This window comes from Hakea prostrata, chromosome 1 (assembly GCF_041222555.1).
Source record: "Hakea prostrata isolate BN-2017 chromosome 1, UWA_Hpros_2, whole genome shotgun sequence".
In the NCBI taxonomy this organism is placed as follows: domain Eukaryota; kingdom Viridiplantae; phylum Streptophyta; class Magnoliopsida; order Proteales; family Proteaceae; genus Hakea; species Hakea prostrata.
Genome location: NC_142600.1, coordinates 9651736 through 9676395, shown reverse-complemented (window position 1 = coordinate 9676395; position 24660 = coordinate 9651736). Strand labels below are relative to the sequence as shown.

The 24660-nt window shown below is 37.5% G+C and overlaps 3 protein-coding genes across 4 annotated transcripts; 2 read left to right on the top strand and 1 right to left on the bottom strand.

The window, feature by feature from the left end:
- The first annotated feature begins 1369 nt into the window (after window positions 1–1369).
- LOC149027311 (receptor-like cytoplasmic kinase 176) lies at window positions 1370–6141 on the top strand. Of its 2 annotated transcripts, XM_089161480.1 has the most exons (7): window positions 1370–1733; window positions 1860–1963; window positions 2407–2732; window positions 3009–3144; window positions 3281–3423; window positions 3558–3681; window positions 4629–6140. In XM_089161480.1, the coding sequence occupies exons 2-7, from the start codon at window positions 1912–1914 to the stop codon at window positions 5081–5083; spliced, it is 1236 nt and encodes a 411-aa protein (XP_089017606.1). In that variant the 5' UTR covers window positions 1370–1733; window positions 1860–1911; the 3' UTR covers window positions 5084–6140. The 2 variants fall into 2 exon arrangements, with proteins under 2 accessions (XP_089017606.1, XP_089017614.1); XM_089161488.1 differs by having other exon boundaries at window positions 1370–1963; window positions 4629–6141.
- Window positions 6142–7683: 1542 nt separating this feature from the next.
- LOC149027310 (F-box protein SKIP23-like) lies at window positions 7684–8931 on the bottom strand. The gene has a single exon (XM_089139765.1). The coding sequence runs from the start codon at window positions 8929–8931 to the stop codon at window positions 7684–7686; it is 1248 nt and encodes a 415-aa protein (XP_088995891.1).
- A 2871-nt stretch (window positions 8932–11802) lies between these two features.
- LOC149027309 (Radical SAM superfamily protein) lies at window positions 11803–23956 on the top strand. Its single transcript, XM_089161466.1, has 10 exons — window positions 11803–12187; window positions 12276–12351; window positions 12454–12551; window positions 13337–13444; window positions 13573–13659; window positions 13769–13885; window positions 17245–17348; window positions 22351–22490; window positions 22610–22746; window positions 23550–23956. Exons 1-10 carry the CDS (start codon window positions 11975–11977, stop codon window positions 23721–23723), a joined length of 1254 nt encoding a protein of 417 aa, XP_089017592.1. The 5' UTR covers window positions 11803–11974; the 3' UTR covers window positions 23724–23956.
- The last annotated feature ends 704 nt before the right edge of the window (window positions 23957–24660 follow it).

Below are 24660 nucleotides of genomic sequence, written 5' to 3'. Positions count from 1 at the left end.
TATGGAAGCATGACCACTTCAAATAGAATTAGATTCGGTTATTAGGCTACTGGACTTAGTAGTTAACGAGCACAGATCGATGAGAAGATTAATTGTTGAAATTCGTAGCCTATATGTTTCGGTCATGTTAGATTTGATTATGTAAGGCGTCAAAATAACATGGCTATTGATTGGCTATCTAAGAAAGGGCTAAATGGAAGAGAGAGTCTGATCTTTTTCGATGATCCTTACAGAAAATGACGGACATCTTCCGTGAGAATTTTCTAAAGAGTGGTGTTTTAGTTTTATTTCGTTTGGTTTTGTTTTCTTGGTCATTTGAACCCGATTTGTATCCAAAAGAAAAAGGGAAGGTGGTAGCTCAATGAACATGTGAATCTCTTAGCTGAACGTTTCTAAATATCTACCATTAGATTTGGTAAACTAAATCTAAATCTGTCTAACAATATTTTTAATTTTTCTCTTTTATTTATGGGTTAGTTTTGTTAACCTTCTATTGTTGTATTACCGGTTTAAATGACATTAAATTAAATAATAAATAAATAAAACAATAGAGCATTTAACGTTAAACTTCTATTACGGTATCTTTGCAAATGATCAATAAATATTGGGTATTTGGGTTAATCATCAATGAATTTGTCATTTTGGTTATTGAGTTTCTTCCCTACTTCCTGTGAAATTGGTTGTGATGGCTTTTGATATTTTCTTCATCCCATCGCGAAAGAACCCTAGATAACCTCCTTTCCAAGGGGGGCGGAGGTTACTCGACTTTATCCAATAAGTTATAAAAAAAAAAAAAAAAAAAAAAATGGCGACTGGTGATGAAAATTATCCGTAAGAAGTGGGAAAAATGAAAATTATCCGTAAGAGGTGGAGAAAATGAAAATTATCCGTAAGAGGTGGAGAAAATCTTAAACTTTAACGAACGATTCAAACTTAATTCTATAGATTTAATGGTAAAATCTCAACGAGTGTTCAGTAAAATCAATCTACACATTCGTTCAGCTACAATTTAGCCAAAGAAAAATGCATAGCAAACGGCATGAGAAGTGAGAAATTGAAGTTGAAACCCAACCAGAGAACAACTTGAATAATAAATAATCAATTCAATTTGTGGGGGCTAAAAATAGATTGCACTTATTGTGACTTGGTTATTGCATGAATCACAATAAATTATGAGCTCATACGATGAGGGTCTTCATACGTCAAACGGTCACTAAAAAGCCCATCTCAAAGATCAAACCCCAACGGCCCAACGATTTTTGAATCGGACGGCCCATAATTGCCGCAGCCAAAAGGATAAGATTTGAGTGGGCCCAGCCCGCCATTAATTCCATCTCTTCTTTCGTTCTGTCACTCTCGTTTTCTTTCTTTGTTTCTCGTGTCTGCGTTTATGTTTATGGTTGCAGAAAGAAAGGAAAATAGACGAAGCTTCAACCCAAGTCAACCTCTCTGTTTCTCTCTTTTACTCCTATAAGGTCTAAAAGAGCTTCGCAAAAACCTAACCAGTGCATGGACAGAAAAGCTATTCTCATTTTCTTTCTAACCCATCTTCTCTATATTTCCGTGGGTTGGGTTTTCTGAGGGAAAATATTAATCTCATCTTTCAGTGCCTCTTTTAGTTTGCTGACGATTTGGGGTTCTTTAGTTTATTTCGTGTTTGATTTTGCTTCTAGAGAAAGTTTTCTAATTTGAACCCGCTGTCAGAGAAATCAATTGGGGGAGTTCTATTCGAGGTTGTTAGTTTGTTACCTGACTCTACAAAGTTTGCTTTCACACTAGATCTAGTTTGCTTCACGGATCTGCTTTGTTTTCTTCTATAATTCTTTGCAACTGAAACCCTTGTTATACTGTATCTTTAGGGAGAAGAGTTAATCCGGAAGAAAGGAGACTTCATTTTTTTGTTTTGTGTCCATGGGGGCTTGCTGGGGCTCTCGAATCAAGGCAGAGAGTCCATCTCACACAGGTACTGCTTGAAGCTATACTTTCGCTTGAATGCGGATTTTAATCATTTTAAAGAAGTTGCATGCTGGTTTTCTGTTTGCCCTTGTGGGTTCTCGTCCGTGTTTGAATCGGAGGGCTTCGTCGATGAAACCCTGAAGCCCATATGCCGTGTTTATTTGGTGTTCAACTTTAACTTTCCTGCCATGCCTGTCTGGGAAAATCTCTACCCATTCGTTGTAGTTTTTTCTCTTAGAGATTTTAGCGCCAATTTTGCTTGAAATGATTCGTTTAATCATGGTAAGTTCGTTTGTTTCCAGTGGAAATATTGTAGTCACACCGAAGATTTAATTTTGACTTGGAATTGATGCATAATTCAAACTAGAATTTACTGTGACATCTTCTGTTGTAGATTAATTGTTAGTGCCAGATGATTAATTTCCCGCTCCTTTTCTGATCGTTGTGCAGGGGTTAACTCAAAATGCGTTAGCAAGGATGGAACTGATTCAAGTGGTGTAAATAGCAAGTTTTCGACTGGTTCTGTGTCTCAAACCCCCCGGAGTGAAGGTGAGATTTTGGAATCCACCAGTGTAAAGAGCTTTAGCTTTAGCGAACTCAAAATGTCCACCAGAAACTTCCGACCTGATAGCGTCTTGGGAGAAGGGGGCTTTGGTTCTGTCTTCAAGGGGTGGATGGATGAAAATACGTTAACAGCTACCAAACCTGGCACTGGGATCGTCATCGCTGTTAAAAGGCTCAACCTAGAAAGTTTTCAGGGCCACAGAGAATGGCTGGTTAGTATTATCTTCCCATTCTTAGGTTTCTAGAGATCTGATTCATCTTGTTACTTTTTTATATTATATATATCTTCATTTTTAATGGTTGCTAGAAACGAATATGCAAAGAATTTGACTGCCTGTTGATGCTAGTATTGCATTGTCCTCCTCAAACCTGCTAACTGACACTTCATAAAGTTCAGCTATATTTGGAATGTTGTTGAATGTGCAATGAATATAGGATATTTTAGGTGGAAGTTTATATAACTCTTAGTTTTAAATGCAAGTCTACAGGCAGAAGTTAACTATTTGGGGCAGTTGTCTCATCCGAATCTTGTAAAGTTGATTGGCTACTGCTTAGAAGATGAACACCGGCTTTTGGTATATGAATTTATGCCCCGTGGAAGTTTGGAGAATCATCTTTTCAGGAGTGAGTTTCTAACTACTACCCCTGAACTTTATTAATTTCCCACCTTTGCCTTCAGTAGAGAAACTCATGTAAGTGGGGTAGTCACCTCAATGGTTTATTTTTCTGTGCCTAATGGATTTGGCTGCTTCTGAAACAGGGGGTTCTTATTTCCAGCCACTTTCTTGGAACCTCCGCATGAAGGTTGCTCTTGATGCTGCAAAGGGGCTTGCATTTCTTCACAGTGCTGAGACAAGAGTTATTTATCGTGATTTCAAGACTTCTAATATTCTTCTAGATTCGGTATGAAATCTGGGAATTACATTTTGCTTATGCTTTCCGAGATGATGCATTTAAATGATTCTAATGTTGTAATTGATTTTACTAGACCTGTGTCAGCTAACATGAAACCTGTTTTTGAAAAAATAAAATCACAGAACTACAATGCCAAACTTTCTGATTTTGGTTTGGCCAAAGATGGCCCAACTGGTGATAAGAGCCATGTTTCTACTAGAGTCATGGGGACCTATGGATATGCAGCCCCAGAGTACCTGGCTACAGGTATAGAATTCATCTACCTTTGGTTGTTTCATATTTGCATGTCATATGTGCTGTCTTAAAAGACTTTGAATTATATATGGAATTATTAGGCTTCTATGGATTTTATTTGCTTGCGTTATTTTGCCGGTGCGGCTTGGTGGACCTGGTAAAAGAAAAACAGAACTTGGTAGAGCAATTTCCTTGTTTTTGTTAGATAATTTCTCCTGTTTTGTTGGATGGGAGTTGTATGCAAACTGGAACTGGTTTTAGATACTGGAAACAACCTGGTTTTCTGAGTTATAAATGCTGAGTTGGAAGCTTGTGTGGCATTGAGACTCAATTCATCTGAATGGAAACCTCTGCCTATTCAGTGCCATACGTAACAGCATGGAGTGCAGTTAACTGGATATAACTGCCATGTGTCTGTCAGTACCTCCAAACTCCTTAAGAATGCATTCCAATCCAGGGTTCAAACGTAGTTTCTTCTTTGTTTGGAAGGAAGAGTAGTTGGCAATTTTCTTTTTGTGAACTGAATTAAATTATTATGTTTTTTTCTTTTTTCAAATTTTAGGAAGAAGCTTATATAGCACATGGCTTTGACATCTGTGATTCTAATCCAGCTGTGGAATAAGCTTGGCCAGCTCATCTTTTCCTAATTTTCTTTCACGACCCCAGAGGAAAAAGAAAATTGATTTTTCCCCCTCCTTTTTCAAACGAGAAAATGTCGATACTTGCAACCATGGTAGCATGCACGGGAGGAATTGCTCAAAATGCATGACCTCGGCTTCACCTATTCTGCAAATCTTAGTTTGTTTGGTTAAACTTGATTTCATAGGATCAAATATTTTAAGTGTAATGAGCTATTTGTGGCTACTTGTAGTTGTTTTTTATTTCCCCCAAAATTTTGTTATTTACCTCAGGTTGCAATGCGTCCTGATCTTCAGTTCTTTCCCTTTTCTCTTTTGAAGGTCACCTTACTGCCAAGAGCGATGTATACAGCTTTGGTGTTGTTCTTGTGGAACTGTTATCAGGCCGACGAGCTATAGACAAAAACCGCCCGTCTGGAGAGCACAACCTAGTTGAATGGGCCAAACCTTGTTTGACTAACAAACGGAAAGTTTTCCGTGTTCTTGACACACGTCTGGAAGGGCAGTACTCATTGAATGGAGCCCAAAAGGTAGCAGAGCTCGCGCTGCAATGCCTATCCATAGAGGCCAAGCATAGGCCGAACATGGATGAAGTCGTAACAGCATTGGAGCAGCTTCAAGAATCCAAAGATACAGCTACTCCGAATGGGAATAACCCAAAACAGCATAACCCATCCACAGTTGATCCTAGATCCCGCAGAAGAAGTGCAGATGAAGTTTCTAGTCGTAAACCTACTTCTTATCCCAGGCCGTCTGATTCACCCCTATACGCTTGAGAGCAAAAGAGAATATGATTCACCTGATATCATTCCCAATGAGAGAAAGTTCAGGAATTCAGGTATGTAGCATACCTGATACTATTCGATTGATGTATAGTTATTGGTTTGGCCAATGAATTTGGAGTCAACCTTATGTAAATTTAGTCATGTTCATGCTATCATGTTTGTGCCTGGAATCTGGGGAACATGTGTAAGTTTAAATGAGGTTTCCCATCGAAGTCTGTAACTTTTGAAAGGTCAGCTTATGAAGAATGGATTGATATCATTTTGAAGAGAAGGGAGTGAACTGGTGAAGCAAGTTATTTTACATGGATAAATTCATGAAAGTACTTTTTATCTGCATGTCTCTCTTTTTCTTCAGATTCTTTTTGCCTTTTGGAAAAGATTCCACTAGCTTCTTTACTTGTAATTTTCCATTCGTGGGATCACTGGAAAGACTAGTGCTGAAAGACAAGTGGATTTCTTTTTTTCTCAGTTCTCAGCATTCATCCTTTTTGACTTCTGACTTGGAGAAAAGGGCAAAGGGTAAGTCATAAAGGTGTCAAGAGAGATGAGTAGGTTATAGTGGTTGAAGAAAGTTAAGAGCATCAATAAGTGCGCAATGACGTGGGTCTTTAGTCACTTTCTCTCCTTAATTTGCTTTCCCATTGACCTTTATTTGGAGTAATCATCCTCGGTTACCAGATTTCCACGTTTTAAGGAAGGATGGCATGGTGGGTAGGTGCTTGTTAAATTGTATGGTTGGTAATGTTTTCACTTGAGGAGGCAAGTTCTCCTGTAAATTCATTTTTATATGTTTTTGTATTGGAAGATTGTTATAGATGGGCATGGTCAGGAGAGCACAGTGGAGGGTTTCGCAAGCAAGGGATCACAGATCTTTCATTGTCAGGATCATTTATTTAAGTTTTTATTTTTAGATTGAACATGTCTTATATGTTTTGCAAAAGCTGTTCTTCAAATCAACAATGGCTTTTCGAAGCCACTCTGTGTCCCCATCTCATTTGTGCACCTCTTCATCATCGCTCTTGTACGCTGTGCCTATGCTTGAAATATATAGCTTTTAAAAAAAATTATGGGCCCAATTGAAAAATATTTTTAAAACAAGATTATCAAATCTTTATTTTTAAACTATTAGCAAACGCATACTCAATGGATTAAGGTTGAAGAAGAATAGAGTTAAAGGAGTCGTGTAGGCTTTTAATCAATTCATGGCTGATTATGTAGAAATTGAATCGGGTTTGATAGAGGCCAATTTCATTGTTCATTCAAGTTTTTAAACCTAGGCCAAAGATAGGAGGGAGTTGATCACTTGGCTTTACATTGCTAATAACTTCCAGAGCTCTGGCTCAGCATTTCTTTGAGATTATCAACACTCTCCCAAATGTTTGTAAAAGTCTAGTTATTTTTTATGGCCCTCACTTAAGTTGAGCTTAAATTCTTTAGTGCTCACTTAAGTGAAAATATTTTAGACTGCCCACAATTTACTTTTCATGGTACCCACCGTTAGATTTTAACCTTTTGACCATTAAATTTTCAAATTTTATGGTCAAAAAAATTAATTGTTAATAAACAAGAATATTCAAGGAACGAAATTTCACCCGATTTGGGGGTATTTTTGGTCAATAATTTTGGTAAATTTGATGCCTATCCTAATTTGATACAAATATGTGGTATATTTGAATTATTTCCTATAAATTCTTCCATTTAAATTCTCCTACCTAACTACATTTTTAATGTTACCTTCTGAGGCCTACATCATTCGAACATAATTGGAATGATATCCGTTCATTCTAAAGATTCTTTTACAAAATTTTTTCATAATTTAAATTGTTTCCATAAATTATTTTATGTATACAATCTTCCCTAACCATATTTGGCATGTTGATTTTTGAGTACTAAATCACTAGAATGTAATTGGTAAGATTGCTCATTAATCTTGAAAATTTTATATAAAATGTCTTCCCCATTTGAATTATTTCCAGAAATTATTCTATGTAGATTCTCCTCCTAATTACATTTAACACATTATCTTTTGAATTTTAAATCATTGGGATAGAATTGGTAAGATTGTTCGTTGATTCTAAAGATTTTGATGTAGAATCCCAAGAGATATCGCATAAAAATCGAAAAAATAATAAAATATCATATTTTCGCAATATTTTTTTAGATTTGAAGTTCATCTAGGCCAACTTGCCCGCACCTCGATTACATCCTCAGGGAGCTTTTTCATATTAATACCGCCGAATGGGTGTGAACCCAAGACCTCCCCTGAGGAAATTGGGCTTTAACCGCTTCAACATTCCATCATTGGCAAATTCAGCGATAAGTTATTCCTTGAGAATATTACTCACCCTAAATGACCAATTGCCCCTCTCACTCATTGTATACAAAACAAAAAATAATCTATTCCATGGTATCCCATAAGAATCTGATCTCCATTCATTAGTATGACTCGTTCAATTTATAAACATCTTAGCATGAAAGTCTAAAAATCGCAGAGAAAAAAAAAATAATATATGTTACTCATGAGACTAGTTTTGAGATATAAATCCAAAACCCCATGTCAAAAACAAACATTCCTAAACCCTTTTCCCTCATTACCAAGAGATTGGCTTGAACCAAACGAGGGATGACAACGCTGAACGATCACAATCTCCAAAATTTCTTGTGACCGTATTACTCTTCAAGTTGTAGACACCCAAGTCATAGTGTACCTTCCAGCTATGCGCTAACCAAGAGTATTCATCACCAAAATATATGCAATTTCCCTTAAACGGAGGATAATCGAGTGCTGAAAGAGAGAAACCAGAACTTGTACCAATAAATAATATTTGATGACCCAAATTCTCCACCTTAATCCAACATTGGTTTTGCTGATCCAACTTAAATATCTGGAACTTTTTAGTTTCTTTCCTATTATAAAAATTGAGCTTTCTCGTTTGAATAACCATTAAAAGCTCTCCCATAGACTCCACCAAATAAACAATCCTCAACAGAAGATTCTCTAGAGTCATCATTCCAAGTGCAATGACTTCAGGAGGAGGAGGAATGTTGCAACTTGTAACTTTTGGATGAGGAGGAGCCAACTCAACTAATATGAGATCACATTCAGAAGTAATAGCATATAATTTCCCATGATAGAAAATAAAATCTTCGAAATTAGTCCTCGAATTCCCAATAGGAGTCCATGCCCCATCTCTTGGTTTACAGAAGGCTGATCTATGATCATCATAAATCGCTACCACCAAAAGATCATCCAAATTATTAGAATTGTTGTTGTTGGTAGCAGGAGCAAGAGCAAGAGCAAGAGCAGACTCCGAAGTGAACAACATAGCTTTGCGAATGTAGGTTGGGCTCTTCTCGGCCGCATGACTAAACAGAATATGGTCATCGAAATAAGGAAGAGTAGCTTGAGGTGGAAGTTCAATTCGAAGGCTTGTAAATGGATTCCAAAGAAAATTGCATCTCTTCTGATTATTACCCACCACCATTATCAGCCATCCCGAGTCAGACCCACAACACCGACTCCCATACGCCTCAGGCATGGAAAACCTGAAAATTTGTTTATGGGAGACGCTAAGAAACAAAAGATGATGCTGATGAACTGATAGCTGCTGTGGCTTCGGCTCCGACTCGGACGGTTTCAGCAACAACATCAGCCATGGGTAAGGAGTAGTAGGATTACGAAGAAACTCACGGCGAATTTTATTGGCAATGGAATGCCAGGCCTTACAGACTGCGCTGAATCGATTAAAACTCACCGCATCTAACTTGTTCGTCAACAGAATCATAATATCTTCGGGGAGTTGTGCAAGCGTATTCATACTACCATGAAGGAAAACCATCCTGATTGTTTATTTTGCAATTATAAACATAAAGACATCAATTAACAGAAAATTTGCAGCCAAAAGGTGATTCGTATAAATAAACCGTAAAATAAGAGAAACGATGGGAAGAAAATTTGCAACTAAAAGGTGATTCGTATAAATAAACCCTAAAATAAGAGAAACGGAGAATAAGCTAGGAAGAAGCAGTACCTGAAGCTCCTCGTGGTGATTAAGAAAGGATCACCAACAGGCCAAAACTATCTTATCGAACTCTCCCTGTGACCCAATCCTTAGCTTCTAAATAGACGATTCTATCAAGTTGCTGCCTCTGAACTCTGAACTCTGAAGTCTGATCCAACACTTCCACTTTTAAATATAAATATATAGGGTACGATGTATATCTTTTCAATTTAAATTGCATTTTGATATCATGCACTTGTATTTTTAATTATTTGATTAAAAAAAAAAAAAAAAGATAATTTGGGTTTTAATAATTTAAGATAATTTAATTTTTTAATTGAATGTAATTTAGTATTTTAACTGCTAGAGTGATTAAGTAATTTAGAGTCTCTTTGGTTACATGAGTCTGGAGATTTCAAATCTATGGAATTATAATTTATAAAATTAAATATTTGGTTGTGGAATGAAATCTGTGGATTCATCTTAAAAAACTATTTGATTGACTTGATTTTTGTGAATATGCAAATGTATAGTTTTTTTGAAATCTCTGGATTTCACCCCTTACCCATAAATGTACAGATTCATGTTTTTAGTGTAAAAAGGTGAATCTCTAGATTTCATGAATCTAAAGATTTTTACAACCAAATGGGTATAATTCTCATATTCATGAATCCAGAGATTTTAAATCTCTGGTGAAATCTCTAGTTTCATATAACCAAACAGGCCCTTAGGGTTTAAACTAAAAAATGTTTTCAATCAAGGGTAGTTTAGGGTTTTAGAAAAACATTTAATAGTAAAAATTAAATTTAACCTAAAAAAGTTAACAAAGGGTAGGTGTTTGATGTTTTTGCTAGGTAAGAGAGGAGGTAAATGACATTATCCAATAAGAAAGGAGGTAAGTGATATTTATTTTATTTTTTTAAAATTCCCCTATATTTGTTATTATTACATATCTTGAATGATAGTACAAATAAATGAATATCAAGAAAGCTAAAAGTATTCAAAGAACACAATTTAAGAAAAATAAATACAATACATATTAATCAAATCGACTTGTATACAAATATACAAAAACTACTATGTAGTACTCAATTTGATGTTACATTGTTAATCTAAACACGAATAAGAGAAGAAGAAGAAGACGACACAACTTTGGCACTTGGGCGATCTAAATGTCTCCCTCCTTTCTTCCTAACCTGCAAATAAAAACACACGTTATATATATAAACACATATAGATCCTATGTATATATCACCAAAGAGTAGATCTTGTTTCTTTGAAGGTACATCATACCAACCACCATGTGGAAGACTAAGGCCAAACTTTCAAAAAATCTTGATTCTCTCTCAGCCCCAATTTTACCCTTACATTAAAAAGCTGAATGAGAGCTTGGAGAACAAAACTGCTGACCTTCTCAACCTTGTCAAATAGGACAACACCATGTGGCATCATTCGCAGAGCTTCAGTAAGATTATCACCTTGTATATGACCAGCATCGCTAAGAACATTCAATTACTCATAAACAACAACCTTGTAGGTATTTCTATCAAAATCCCTCTACCATTTACTAGGAAACCAGGAAAAGTGGAGAGGAAGATGGGCACTACCCTAACACCTAATCATGCAATGAAAAATGGTCAGTCGTTCAATACAAAATCAAAATTGTTCATGTGTTTGATAATCTACATATTTGCAATTCTGCATACTTACCGAAATTAGTCAGTGTGATGGATTATTGCAGACAGTGTCAATTGAGTCTTCAAATTATACATTTAGCTTCCCAAGCTTAACACCCATTGTTGTTGAGTTTTCAAAAACCATTCATGGCTATGTTAGATTTTTTAGGAGAGCAAGAGAGAGGGCCAGAGAACCGAGCTAACTATAGAGGGATTGCGAGAGAGAGTAAATATGCTAGGTCTTATGACTATTTCATTCCATAAGTAAAATTTAAGAAATTTTATTCACTCAAGTAGTCGCAGGACGGAAGCAACAAAGTTCATTTCTTCTTCATATCAAATGTGAAATCTTTATAAAAGATCTACCAAAGAAGAAAACATGTGATACTAGTCTATATAGCAATTTACCAAATTAAACATTTAACTAGAGGAAAATGTTGGTACAGAAAATCAACCATACCCCCTGTAGGTAATCCGTTTAGTTGATGTTGCAAAGGTAGGGTGTAAGAGAACGGATATTTTATAGCAAAGGAAAAACAAGGAATTACCAAGTGAAAGAGAAACAAAAAGACGGAAGGAACAACACTCAGCCTTCACTCCAATTTTTGCCAACCTTCCTGGCTGGTTTCAGGAATAAAAAAAAGCATAAGCTGTTTCCGCGCCCTCTCCGCGCAGAAGCGGTTCTTCTTTCTCTTCTCTTGGACAATAACTTGCATCTGTTACCAACACTGTCTTTTGGTTGAGAGATGTGAGTAGAGCATAGACCTCTAATTTGGCGGGTAAAAAATCTCGATCTGGATTTTCTTGAGCTTTCAGTCCTTTTTACGTTTCTTTTGTTTTAAGACCCAATAGACGATTTACCAAAAAAAAAAACCCAATAGATGATGAATTTTGGAGGTGTTCTGGGCCTTTTTATGCTGCGAAGAAAGCCCAGAAATTGGATGGCTCGTTCTGTTCCAACTTTCAAGCCCATCCGAATCTGATAAGTCGCGGCTCTTGGATGCGGCATCTAAAATCGTGATTGTGAGGTCACGGCAGAGCTAGCTGGTATACCTGATGTGAAAACTGCCGCCTTATCAGATCGCCCAGCCGTTAAACCTGCATAATTTGGGTTTTGTGTAGCGAAGTAGCTTTCAAATGCAGATGTTCTCGTCCTTGCAAGTCCTGCTACGAACCCCTCAAAGCTAGAAGCCTAGAACTCTCTAATGGCGCTGCTTCAGCACGTGTGCTACACTCCGCTGGCACGTGCTGTTCGTTCGCGCTCCATCTCCAATATATCCATCTCCATGCCATCCTCGCCAACAACCACCGTCGCCATTCCTTCGCCTTCGGTTTCACGACTCCCTCATGTGGCCTCCCGGGTTCTCCTGGGCATGTCCGAGCAGGAGCTTCAGCAGCTCGCCGTCGACTTCGGTCAGGTTTGATTTGGCAATTTTTCATTTGTCTGTTTGTTTTTCATATGTGCATTTCTGATGTACTAATCCCAACTTATGCAATGGTTACCAGCAAAACTATCGAGGAAAACAACTCTATCATCTTCTATATAAGACTAAAGCTAAGGAAATTGAAGATTTCAGTCACCGTGAGTCATTTTCTGCTACCCTTAAAAGAGTTTCTTAACTCACTTTTCTAATTTACTGGAATTTAAAGCAATTGTTTGGTTTGTGGAATATTTGGTGAGTAGTGCCCAAGTCCTTCAGGTACGATCTTAAAGAAGCGGGATGGAGAGTCGGCAGGTCTCCTGTTCATCGTGTTGTTACTGCAGCTGATGGCACTCTTAAGGTCAGGGCGTTCCTCTGGTTCTTGTTAATTTCGTTTTTTGACTGGCGTAAGTTCAATTTGATGCACTGATGGGTATTGTAGTTGCCTGAAGCCATGACAAATAAGTAATAGCTGGACCAAAGGTCTTGTTGGTTCTCTGGTTTGATGGCTTAGGCTTGTTGGGCTGGTTGGTGCTGGCTTCATCTTCTAAATTAGCAGAAAACCAAAGGAAAAAGCCACCGTTTCATTACTCAAATCTGCGGATATGCCATTGTCCTTACATGTGATTAAATAGAATACTCAAACATGAATCAAGCAAAGCTTGAAACTCCTTCAGACAATAGTTTACTTTGGAGGCCTGCTGCTACTAAACTCGTCCTAACATAAAGACTAAAAATGAAAATTAAATCAAGGGCGACTCATAAAAACCTAATCCAACTCAACTGAACACTTCAATGAAAAGAGTGAATAAAAAAGTAGGACTCAAATTAAGTTTACAAAGTTAATACTGCATTCCCACCTTCTACTCATATACAGGTCCAGTACAAAGAAAACCTTTATTCTAGATATGCAATATATATATATATGTCCCAACCTAAGACTTTTTTCTGCAAATTATCCCTTTTATGTGCTTATCTGCATCAAATGATGGCATTCTATTTGTACTAGTGACTAGTGAGTAGTGACTTTGTAGGAAGAAAAAGGAGCCTTCTAATGTATTACATCAGATGTTTGCGTATATTTTTTTCTCCATGTGTGAGTAGTTCTACCTTGTGTTTATGTTCTGGCCTTTCTGATCATTGTAGATATTGATTAAACTTGAAGACGACAGATTAATTGAAACTGTCGGGATACCGGTTGAAGATTTCAATGGTAAAGGTTCTCAACGCTTGACTGCATGTGTCTCATCACAGGTAGTAATTCTGAGTTGAGAACACAATCAACGTAAAATGATTTTCTGGTTTTGTATAAAGATTTCAGGTTTCGCGGTCCCTTGTTGTCATGGCAATTTTATTTTCTGTTCTCTACGTAAAATTACCAGGTGGGTTGTCCATTGCGTTGCTCATTTTGTGCTACTGGGAAAGGGGGGTATTCGAGGAACCTTCAGCGTCATGAAATTATTGAACAGGTCATCTGTAGTTAAATCGTTGTGGTTTTTTCTATTTTTGACTACTTATACATCAGTTTCATCATCTTTTATTCTTAGTAACTTTAATATCTAAAATTTATCTATGTAGGTTCTGGCTATAGAGGAGCTCTTCAAGGACAGGGTGACAAATGTTGTGTTTATGGGAATGGGTGAGCCTATGTTGAATCTGAAGGCAGTTTTAGAAGCCCACCGATGCTTGAATAAGGTATATCTTAATTCTTAGTTCTTTCACACCTTTTTGGTTCTGCATTGGTTTCTTTCATGAAACTGGCAAAAGATCAGATGCCATAACCTAGTGATAAATTCGTTGAACTTGTGACATGAAGATTTATGTTCCTATGAACAAAGTCTAGATTTGGTGCATTGGGTAACTTCATGTGTAGGGGTTCAAACCTCTTGGAGTTGATGAGCATGGGCTTAGAACAGCATCACTGATTGCACTAGGCAGCTGCTGTTGTAGTCCCACAAAGTCAGCAACCTGTTGAAGCTGCAGTTGGAGTTCAATGATCGTAGAATTAAACCTCAATCAGAAGAATGCTAGCACTTTAGGGTTTTGAAACCGAACTTCCAACAATAAATGATGGGGAATTAATCCCTGCAGTGGCAATGGATCTTGGACTTGGCTGCAACAAGAAAACCCAAAAGATTGATATGAACTATTTGGAGGAATTTTTCCCCCAATCTTGAACAGCTTCTTGACATTGTTGGGTAGGGTAATATAAGGGTTTGAGGATGAAAAGTGATTGGAGGAAGGAGTGGAGTGGATATCTCATCATGGGCCCGTCACCTATTATATCTCAGGGCCTCAACAATGCTCAGAGCAAACTCTGTATTCATTGGTTTGTGAGTGGTTCTCAAGAGCTGTTAAATATATAGCATAATGGCTGAACAAGAAAACTAGAAATTGAGGTCTTATTAGGAGCTTTGATGAAGAAATTATTCCTATGGAGCAACAGGTTTGAGTTTATTAGTGGCGCTGGTGTAGAGATCAGCCCGCTGCAGCACCTACTGCAGCTTAGTTGTCTTTTATTGGTTATGCATCTTCTATTTGAACCCAATTGGTTAATTTGGGTTCTTATTTGAGTTATTTAATGTTAAATGGGCTTTGGGTTGATCCATGGGTTATAATAAGCCCATGGGTTGTTTCACTTAAGCTTTTCTTTTGGATTTCCAGTGTTGACCTTACTCACATTTAGTATTAGAACATTAGCAGGAAGATTATTTAGGTTTTTGAATTTTGAATTTTCTTATAAGAAGAATTGTCTTCATGAAGGATGGGATTATTTGAATGAATTAGAATTTGGGATCTCTCTCTAATTCTTGGTGTGAATTTCTTGAGCTCTACTTGAGACAATGCAGCCTACGGTCAAAGATCGAAACTTGTGGTCGATACGAAATCTTGATCACTCGTTTCACTGTTAAACTTTATCCCCCAAAAAAAAAAAAATCACTTATGTGAAACAAGGTGAAACGAAATCTCGACCACAAGTTTTGATTTGGACCGTAGGCTGCACTTCATTGCGCAGCATTGAAGCAATTTCGGAATTTCTTCTCTCCCTTTTGGTAAAATCTATTTTTCTCATCTCTCTTCTATCTCTTGCCTGAAACAGGTCTTCCCCCTTCCTCTTCCTTTTTTCCTTTCCTGTCCATAAGCTCACTGCTGCCTTTTTCTTTCTCTTTTCTCATTTTCAACAGCCTCTTGGTACAGTTTCCTGTTTCCTTGTTCTTTTTCTCATCTTAGTTTCTTCTTCTTTTGGAAACGCTTTCCCTTTCTTTTCCCTTCAGTTTATTTGTTTATATATTATTGTCTTCCCTTGGTTCTTCCATTCCATGCTATTTGCAATTTCTAGTTTCTTTCTTTTTCTGTTGTTATTTCCTGCTGTCATACAACTGCAAGGGTCACACCCTAACTGAATATTTTTATGGGTATGTTGTTTCCCTTTTCATTTACTTCCATGATAGAAATATTCTTTGTTTTCTGCTGTTTCTTTTTAAAATTGTCACATTGATATCTGCTAATTTTTTATTGTTAGTTATAGATTTCTGGACTAGGGGCATGTGTTCTTTAGGAACTTTTGACAAATTTGCACTCAAGTTAAGGTGTTTAAGTTGCCATGATCCCCCCCCTCCCCATGTTCCCTATTGACTTTTGTTTATTCTTGCATATTAGTTTATGCTAACACTGACCGTTGCTTGTTCAATGTTGTTAAATTGCATGTTTATTTTTTATTTACTGGTATGGTTCCCCTATGTTTGATGTTTCCCATTAGGAGTTGCACCCACCTAGAGCACACATGACCAGCCCTTGTAGGACCCTTAGCCTGAGGGTTCCCCTACATCAAACTCCCAACAATATTAGGTTCCAAATTAGAATTACTACTCAAATAGAAAGCTAGATAAAACTAAAATTAACAGAGCCCAGAATTTCTTTGCTGGTGTAGGGCAATCTCTGCACCTGTTTCTGTGTTTCTTGCTGGACGGCTGAACCTATTTAGTAATAAAAGGAAAGGCTTTGCCTTTTTTGTTTTAAAATTTTCTTTTTCCTGTGGGTTGGGGAGGGCGGCGTTCCATCAGCAAAAGAAGATCTTTTATTACCCCATATATATGATGTTATACGTAGCACCCTCAGGGCTCAGTGTTTAATGTAATATATCATTATTACAATTCTGATTCTTCATCCTATTCACAAGAAAAATGTTAAAATAGTGACTCCTAGATTTTTAGTGGCAAATGGAAGAATCTCTTTGAAGCCCCAAGTGGCCCTCCAGTAAAATCAGTTTGATGAGGTGGTAAAAAGCTTTATTTATGTTGCAATTAACGAGGATTGACAACATGAATATCAATTGAGGATATCATAGCTTTGACTCAATCGTCCTTCTTTAGGAATAGTTTTTTCCTTCATATTTTTATGAAAGATGAGAATATTATAATTTAGAAGAATGGGCACAGGGGGCCCTAGATTGCAGTCTGGGAAGGGATCCATCGTCCATGGATGAACACCTAGTTTTGCCAGATGGCAATTCAGATGTGGCTGAAAAGGTACCCTGGTCAGTTCAAGTTCCAATCCAAATTGAGGTGGCTGCATGGAACAATAAAACATATGACGATTTTTGGACTATTGAGAGGATGAAAGGAACTACCAAGGGAGCATGTACATGTATGGGCGGGTATGCCTTTAGATGTGTTATATAGTTTTTTCTGGAAGAGAGTTCGCTATATAGTCATTGCACAGCTTCATGCTTTGGAGGAGGGGTATCATGGGAAAACAAAAATATGGAGGATGGGTTTTTTTTGGGTGTGTTTGGTGTGGGGGCGGTGGGGGGTGGGGTGGGGATTGGAGAATGGAAATTTTAGAAGGGGGTGGTGCTATGGTAATCTGAGTCTCTTGTGGGGTGCCTGCATACAAATTTGAAAAGAAGCTGGTGTTTTATGTAACTTTTTCCCTTTAATTTGGGTTTGAAATTTCAATTTGTGAACTCAGAATCCAAGGGGGGGGGGTTTTTTTTTTTGACCGTGATATCCACCTTTTTTACCTGGTGTTTTATGTAACTTTTTTGTTGGAAGGATGTGCTAATTGGTCAAAGAATGATAACAATTTCTACTGTGGGGGTTCCAAACACAATTAAAAAGCTTGCTTCACACAAACTTCAGTCGACATTGGCTGTTAGGTATGTTTTTTTACATTGGCTACCATTAAACAGCAACATGTTTTGTTCATCATTTTATTTATTTATTTGTTTTTTCTTTTTATCTCCAAATATGAGTATCAAGTGTTAACATTGAACTATTTTTCATGAATTAAGTTAAAGTTTCAATTCATTTTAGAGAGAGGGAAAGGCCTTTGGTTTTCCTGCTAGAGATGAATTAGTTGTCAGGGTGTCAAAGGCAGCACATCTAGTGCAAACCTGAGTCACAGAACCCTGCTTTTGGGACATCATGACCACTTCAAAGTCAAAGATATGCAAAATAATGTGGTCAGTGGCAATTCTGTTATTTCTGAGAAAGTCTGGGACCACTTTTAGTGAGAAAACAGAATGTGAGGAAAAACATTAAATAATCTTTAAGAGGGACAATGTACCTGGAATTTCAGGAAAAAAAGGGAAGTAAAAAGATGCGAACTTTACAATTAGGACTTATATGTAGTTGTAAGAGGATTTTGTTTAACATGACATTGACCCTCCCCAGACCATGCTAGAAGCAGGAGCCTCATGCACTGGTATAGTCTTTTTTTTTTTTTCTTTTTTCGGAAGGTTGCTCTTCCTCACAGTAGACACAGCCAAGTCTGTGAATCTGAAGAACTGGTTTCAGATGAGAAAACATGAGAAAACTCAACTAAATAGGCTCGGATTGATTAGAAATCCTCCCCCCCCCTCTCCAAGGTCTACAACCCCAATAAACAATCAAATGCTTATGCAGCTTGAAGATCAAATGGATTTTGCTGAAACAAGGTGATATTAGTCAAAAACAGACTGAGTTCTCTTTTCTATCTCATGATAGGGGGCAAGTACTTGGGGTTGAGTCACCTCAGGATAGCAATTAGTCCCTGAAATATCAGTCCAAATTTCAAGGAATCACTGGGCTGGGACACTTTGCTCACCCACTATGTAGCCAACTGCTGAAATAGCAAGCCTCCTAAGAGGAACAATAATGGGGGAGTAAGGATGGAAAGGGAGGGAAGAGACAGAAGGAACAAAAGGGACTTATCTGAGAGAAGGCAGCCCTGATAAGATTGCGAGGCATGCCAGACACACTTACTCACCCATGAAGTAAAACCCTCAATTTCAATTCACCATTGAACTGTGCTATATCTTGATCAGTTGGTTACATGTATAGGCCCTCAAAACTGATAAAATAAATACAATGCCGATCAATCCTTAAAGGACCAATCCTGTTTTGGGTCTGTTTCATTGGGGCCCAAGTTTCCAGGTCAGATCATGTCAGTCCAGCCATGCACATGCAATTGCATAAACATTCTTATGAACTCATGTTAGTCCTACCATGCCCACTAATAATTAAAGTTCTGGCTTGCTGCAGGTGTCACCAATACAGTATCTAACCCTGTAAAATATTGCTCAACCTTAGTTCACAACTTCACGCTCATAATTTTCTTAATTGGATGGAGGACTAAGTGGAAAATATGGTTCCTCCCTACTGATCATGCATGGAACTAAGTGATTCATGAGTTTGGATCCTCTCCTGGGAGGGTCTCTCCCAATGGGTGTCAACTGAGTTATAGGATTCAGTTGTAATATTCTAATCCAACTGGTAGGGTAATTTCAATGAGTACCTCTGGATTAAAATATTACACATGCCTGAATCCTATAAATCATTGGGCACTCATTGGGAGAGCCCCTCCAAGGAGAGGGGAGCCAAATACTTGATTATTCATCCGGTTATAGGTGGGTGGTGTGTAGGTTTTTCTGCATATCAAAGCTGCACTAACTGTGCAGAATCAATCTTGAACCAGGAAAAATGCAATAGGGTCAATGATTTAGGGATGAACAAAAGCAATAACAGAATTCTTTTCACTTTCTATTTTATTTATTTACTTATTATTTTTTGGTTCTGCATATGAAAGTAGAGATAAAATTGATATGACTTGGGCATCTTACCTCAGCCTCAACCTTAGTGACACCAACCTCACAAAGCCTTTGATGTCTTGCAACTGCATTTCATAGCCTACCTTGTATTTAATAAAAGAAAAGGAAAACAACTGTACATGGTGCTAATTTCGGTCAAAACCTAAGTTTCATTCCAAGCAAAAACCGAAATCTCCATGTTTCGACTGAAATTTTGGTCAAAACTTGGTACTACTTTGAAATTTTAACCCTAGGTTTCGAGCCTTATATGATCTCCATTTCGTTTGATTTCTTGCTTCCAACCTATTTAAAGCCATAATAAACACAATGGAACTAGTATTTTCCCAAAAGAATGTTTGAAAGTTTATCATTCAACTATACTAACAAATGATTGGTTTCAACAAATACAAATTGTATTTCATCCAAGCATAGAATCATCAACATACATTAATTGTTTGATAGAATGGTTATATATACAATGAGTCAATAAAATACAATGACCAATTAGATTAAGTGATGGTGTCTCACATATATTAAGTTCAAGCCCATATATCATGTATGCATATGTGTCTTTTCAAAGTACATAATTTTAAAAATAATTTTTGAAATAAAAAATAAAAAAATAAAAGCAATAATCAAAAAATAAGTTTAGCAACGCAGAATCGTAGATCATAGTCCTAGACTAAACATATATTATTTTCAAACCCATACAAGATCATTTTAGGCATTGAAAAAAAAAAAAAAAAAAAAAAGAAGGAAGTTTGGAACTGTTGGGTATGGTTCATGCTTCACATTTTGTTGCTGAGAGAGTTTCCCTTGTAGTGTTTGTGGCTTAAGAGGTGTTTGAAGACAAAAGAGTTGTGGAAATTAGGTGAAAATGAAATAGAAATCAACAAAAACGGAGGAAAAACAAGTTGGAGTGAAACCTACGAAATTTTGGTTGAAACTTTGTATCAATACGAAATATTGGGAATTTCGTTTTGATTTGAGATTTTGCAGGCATTTCAGTTGAAATTTTGCATGTTTTGACCAAAATTTATTCATGAAACAACATAAAAGCCACCGTGTTTTCTTGTCTAAAAATTTGTTGACTACAGTACAACCCCTCTTAACAAGAAAGAAGTAATGGAAAAAGTCAAAGCTGCATCTCAGGGTAACTTGAGTGCTTAATTGCTAAGTAAATGTATGACTAGACTAGGTTTAATCTGGCCCCGCCTACGAATTAAAGTAACGATGCAGCTCAGAGTTTGAAGTTATGGTATTGAAACCAAAATAGCCTGTATAATGTCTCCAAATTTCAGGTCAAAATGAAGATGAGGTTGAATAGAAACAGCTCTCCAGTTTTAGCCAGTTCTGATTGCTAGAAATTGAGGTTTGAAAATATTCCCAAATTATAAGTTTTGGAGTTAACTTGCAGATCAGCACTGCATTTGGTCTGTGAGAAGGATCAGGTGTTAGGCTGACTTTGAAAAAGCTTGGCTGGTAATTTAGTATAATTTCAATGGATGGAAGCAGGGCTATGTAGGGGGAATGAAATAGAAGGTTAAAGTTTCTAAGTAATCCAGCCAATACAATATATACTAGAAGGGGACCAAATGGAAGGTGTGATGATATGATGTGATGTTCCAAAACTCTGCAGATTTGATGAAGGAGGAATGGAGATTGAAGTTTCAGCAGGGAAACCAAGCCACAGGAGCAGCAACAGTCTTCACTACAATGGAGAAGGCAGTAGTGGCAACAGCCTTGGATTTAGTCTTCTCAATGCTAATGTCGATCACACAAAGCAGTAGCAGACACCACACCAGTTCAGTTGTAAGGGGAAGAAAAATAGAGGAGAATAGGGGAATGGCTCTCTCATCCGTGGCCCCTCAAACACAAGCATGGCCAGAAATTTTATTCATGCAGACTGAGTTCCTTCCTTACAATAGGGTGATTATTAGCTTTGGCAAGCTTACAATGAAACTAGGTTCTTTCAACTGAAAATAGGAACTACTAGCATAGCAACTAATGACAATGAAACGGAAAGTAACTGAGATTAGAAACTAGTAAGACACTAAAATATAAGTTAAAATACTCTTACTTGCCCCTTACATAGAAAAAATTGAGTCCTAATAAAATTTTCAAATGATCTGGTCTTGGGCCCCACAAGATCTTCGAGTAGCATTTACTGTTGTACTTCTAACTAGCAAATTATTTGGTCTCATTTGAGAGTAGACATAATGTTAATTCCAGGTTTTGAGGAATCAGGATCTGTTTCCATGACCAATCCCAGATCAGAATTTTCAATTAGAGATCTTTTTTCTATGCTTTATGATTCTGATAGTTTCCAGCTGAATGGTGATCTACGGGATCCAATGCGATTCTGAAATCTGAATTCTGTTTCTGGAACCATGGTACCTCATGAAGTCATATTTGTCAACATCTACAAACATGTAAACAGTAAAGAGCAACAAGAAGTAGGCCTCCTTATCAATGATAACTCACAAAGTAGTAATGGATAAGCAGTGATATGTTGTTCCTACTCATCTTACATATTATGCATGTGAGAGGGGTAAATGTGAAATCTTCTTATTTCTTTCACATTATATTCTTGGGGACAACCTCCTGATCGGATGGAGAACAGATTTATGTTGAAACTGGAGATGCATAGGAATACATGGATCTAGGTGCCCAGTTTTGGGGGGCTTTGGGGAGGGGTGTTTGAAGTAGGGGTGGCGCCAATGGCATTCTTAGACCTGGCATGATGACTTTTAAGTTCATGCACTTTAACAGCTCTAAATGATAACTCTATGGGGCCACTAACCATGTGTGAATCCTGCTACACCTGGCTCCTGGGAGGGGTAGGACTGGAGTAACCTTGAACCCTTAATTTTTGCACTTGGCAGCCAAGTTGTTAAGGTCAACACAAAACCCTAGCTCTGGGTCTTGAGCCTTCATTGGCATTATTTTCAGTTGCACTTACAGTGTTCACTATTTCTAGCACTTTTTTGAAAGAGAAGTTCAGAAATTGTTGTATTTTCTGAGTTGCTGTTCAAGCTTCCCTGGTCTTAAATCCTATTTCTTAATCTTTTTTCCTACTGCCTGTCATCAGCCTACATGCTCCAAACCAGAAGCTCCGGGAAACGATTGTTCCTAGTGCAAAATCCTATCCATTGAATGCAATCATGGAGGACTGCAAGGACTACTTCCTAGAAACTGGCCGGAGGGTATCCTTTGAGTATGCACTTTTAGGTATATTTATATTTAAATTCTGAGAGCTGAATTTTTATTTGCTTAAATTTTGTTTTGGTCAATTAGAAAGTCAGAATGGTCTAACCAGAATGTCATTACTATAATTCCTATTTTGGCAGCTGGAGTCAACGACAAGGAAGATCATGCAATTGAACTTGCAGAACTGCTTCATGGGTGGGGACGTGGTCATCATGTGAATCTGATACCTTTCAATCCAATAAAAGATTCAGATTACCGGCGTCCATACAAAAAAGCGGTATGCTGATTTTCTGTTTCTCATTAGGATAGCTGAAATTTCTACATGGAGCATAAGTTGAACCCAATGAGTTGGTCAATTTTTGTTGAGCCCATGCCTCCTTTTTCTAGATAAGTTAGTTGAGCCTGCGTTGCATGTAAGTTGTTCAAATTTAGGGAAAAAACAATATAGATTGGATGGTTTAGGAATTAAACTGGAAACTTAGTATCATTTTTTAGGATTGGCTATAGTTCATAACATTCATCTTTGTAGGGCTATAATTTTTGAATGGTTCTGGCATCGTATTTAGTAGAAAGACTAACCTGGTTTAGGATTTACATACTAGGATGTTTTTGAGGTAGAGCTCCAAGAAGTTAATTGCGGATGTAACAAATAGGAGTAATATTTGTAAGAGCTTATGAAGGTTTTGGAAAAGAACAGGAGAATTAGAGTGACTAAGTTCCCAGTGACACAGTAGAACTCTGGGAGCTTGCCAATTTGGTCCTCAAGGCTTGTTTCTTTTGAGCTGAAATAGTTGGTCTCGGAAAACATGTTGAGAATTGAGACCTTTTTGTTTCATACTTATTTTTCTGTTCTGCTAGTTTATTTCCTTTTGTATACTATAGGGGGAAAAAAAAAGTGCATTGATTTAATAATGGATGAAGGAAAGGCTTTTTTGGCAACAGGAACAATTGTTAATTACAGCTAATCAATTTAGCCATATGAAGTATTTGTTTTCTTTTTTCTTTTTTCTTTATAAAAAAATATATATCTGTCAATTGGATAGTTTAATAATTATAACCGTACAAGTTTGGTTGTTGTAGGTGTTAGCATTTGCAAGTGCCCTGGAGTCTCGTAAAATAACCGTAAGTGTGCGTCAAACACGAGGCCTCGATGCAAGTGCAGCTTGTGGGCAACTTAGAAACGACTTCCAAAAGAACCCCCTGTCTGCCTCTGATGAATCTGAACCTGAATCTCAGTCAGTTGCTGTGGGCTGATGTCAACAAGACAGATTGTTGGTACCTTCATTGGCTTGCCAGATGATCCAGCATTTACATGGATTATTATTTGCGGCAGTAGAATGCCTGCTGCTGCCTGCTGCGGATGGCTGAGTTAAGCCAAGTCATCAATATTTAACTGAACGATTGAGATTTAAACATAAGGGATTGATGTGTAAATATTACTTTTTTGTTTTACACTTTAATGATTGAATTTTATTAATTTACATTGTGTCATCAAGCACTTCAGAACCCTAGCAAAACCTCACCATCCTCCCCCAACCATCTTTCTTCCTCCCATGTCAGTTTTCTTTCCTTAGCCACCCTTGAAGAAGGAGCAGCCAAGCGTTGCCGCCGGAAGCAGCGGCTTTGAATCGAACCCCCTCTCAATTCCCTCCGTCACTCCCAATCCCAGCAACATCGACCCATAAACCCTAACCCTAATCCCTAATCCTAATGCTCCCAAACTCCCAGAATCCGTCTCTGTTCTCATCAGCAATCGCCTCAACCTCTACAACTGAATCCTTACCCTCATTCGCCAGAACGATCTTGATGAAGCTGCACTCCCCACTCGGCATTCAATTTACTCCAATTGCAGACCCAACAACGATTCATCGTCTTCAAGAAAGAAGAAATAAAGTAATACGAAGCATGGTGGCAACACTCCGAGACCACTTCAGTACGACGCACAATATACACATTCTCAAATAATTAGAATCACTCTTCAAATGGAAGCAATCCATCCAATTTCTCAGCAAAAACAAGACACGAAAACCCAAATTACCTTCTGAAACAAGGACGCCTAGATGCATATATAAGAGAAAAACCCAAAATTTCCCAAACCCAGTTCGATTTGTTGTTAGCGAAGCTGAAACACAACAGATGCACATTGATAAATCAGGAATCTATCAGTGTTACTGTCACCGGAGTGCCTTGG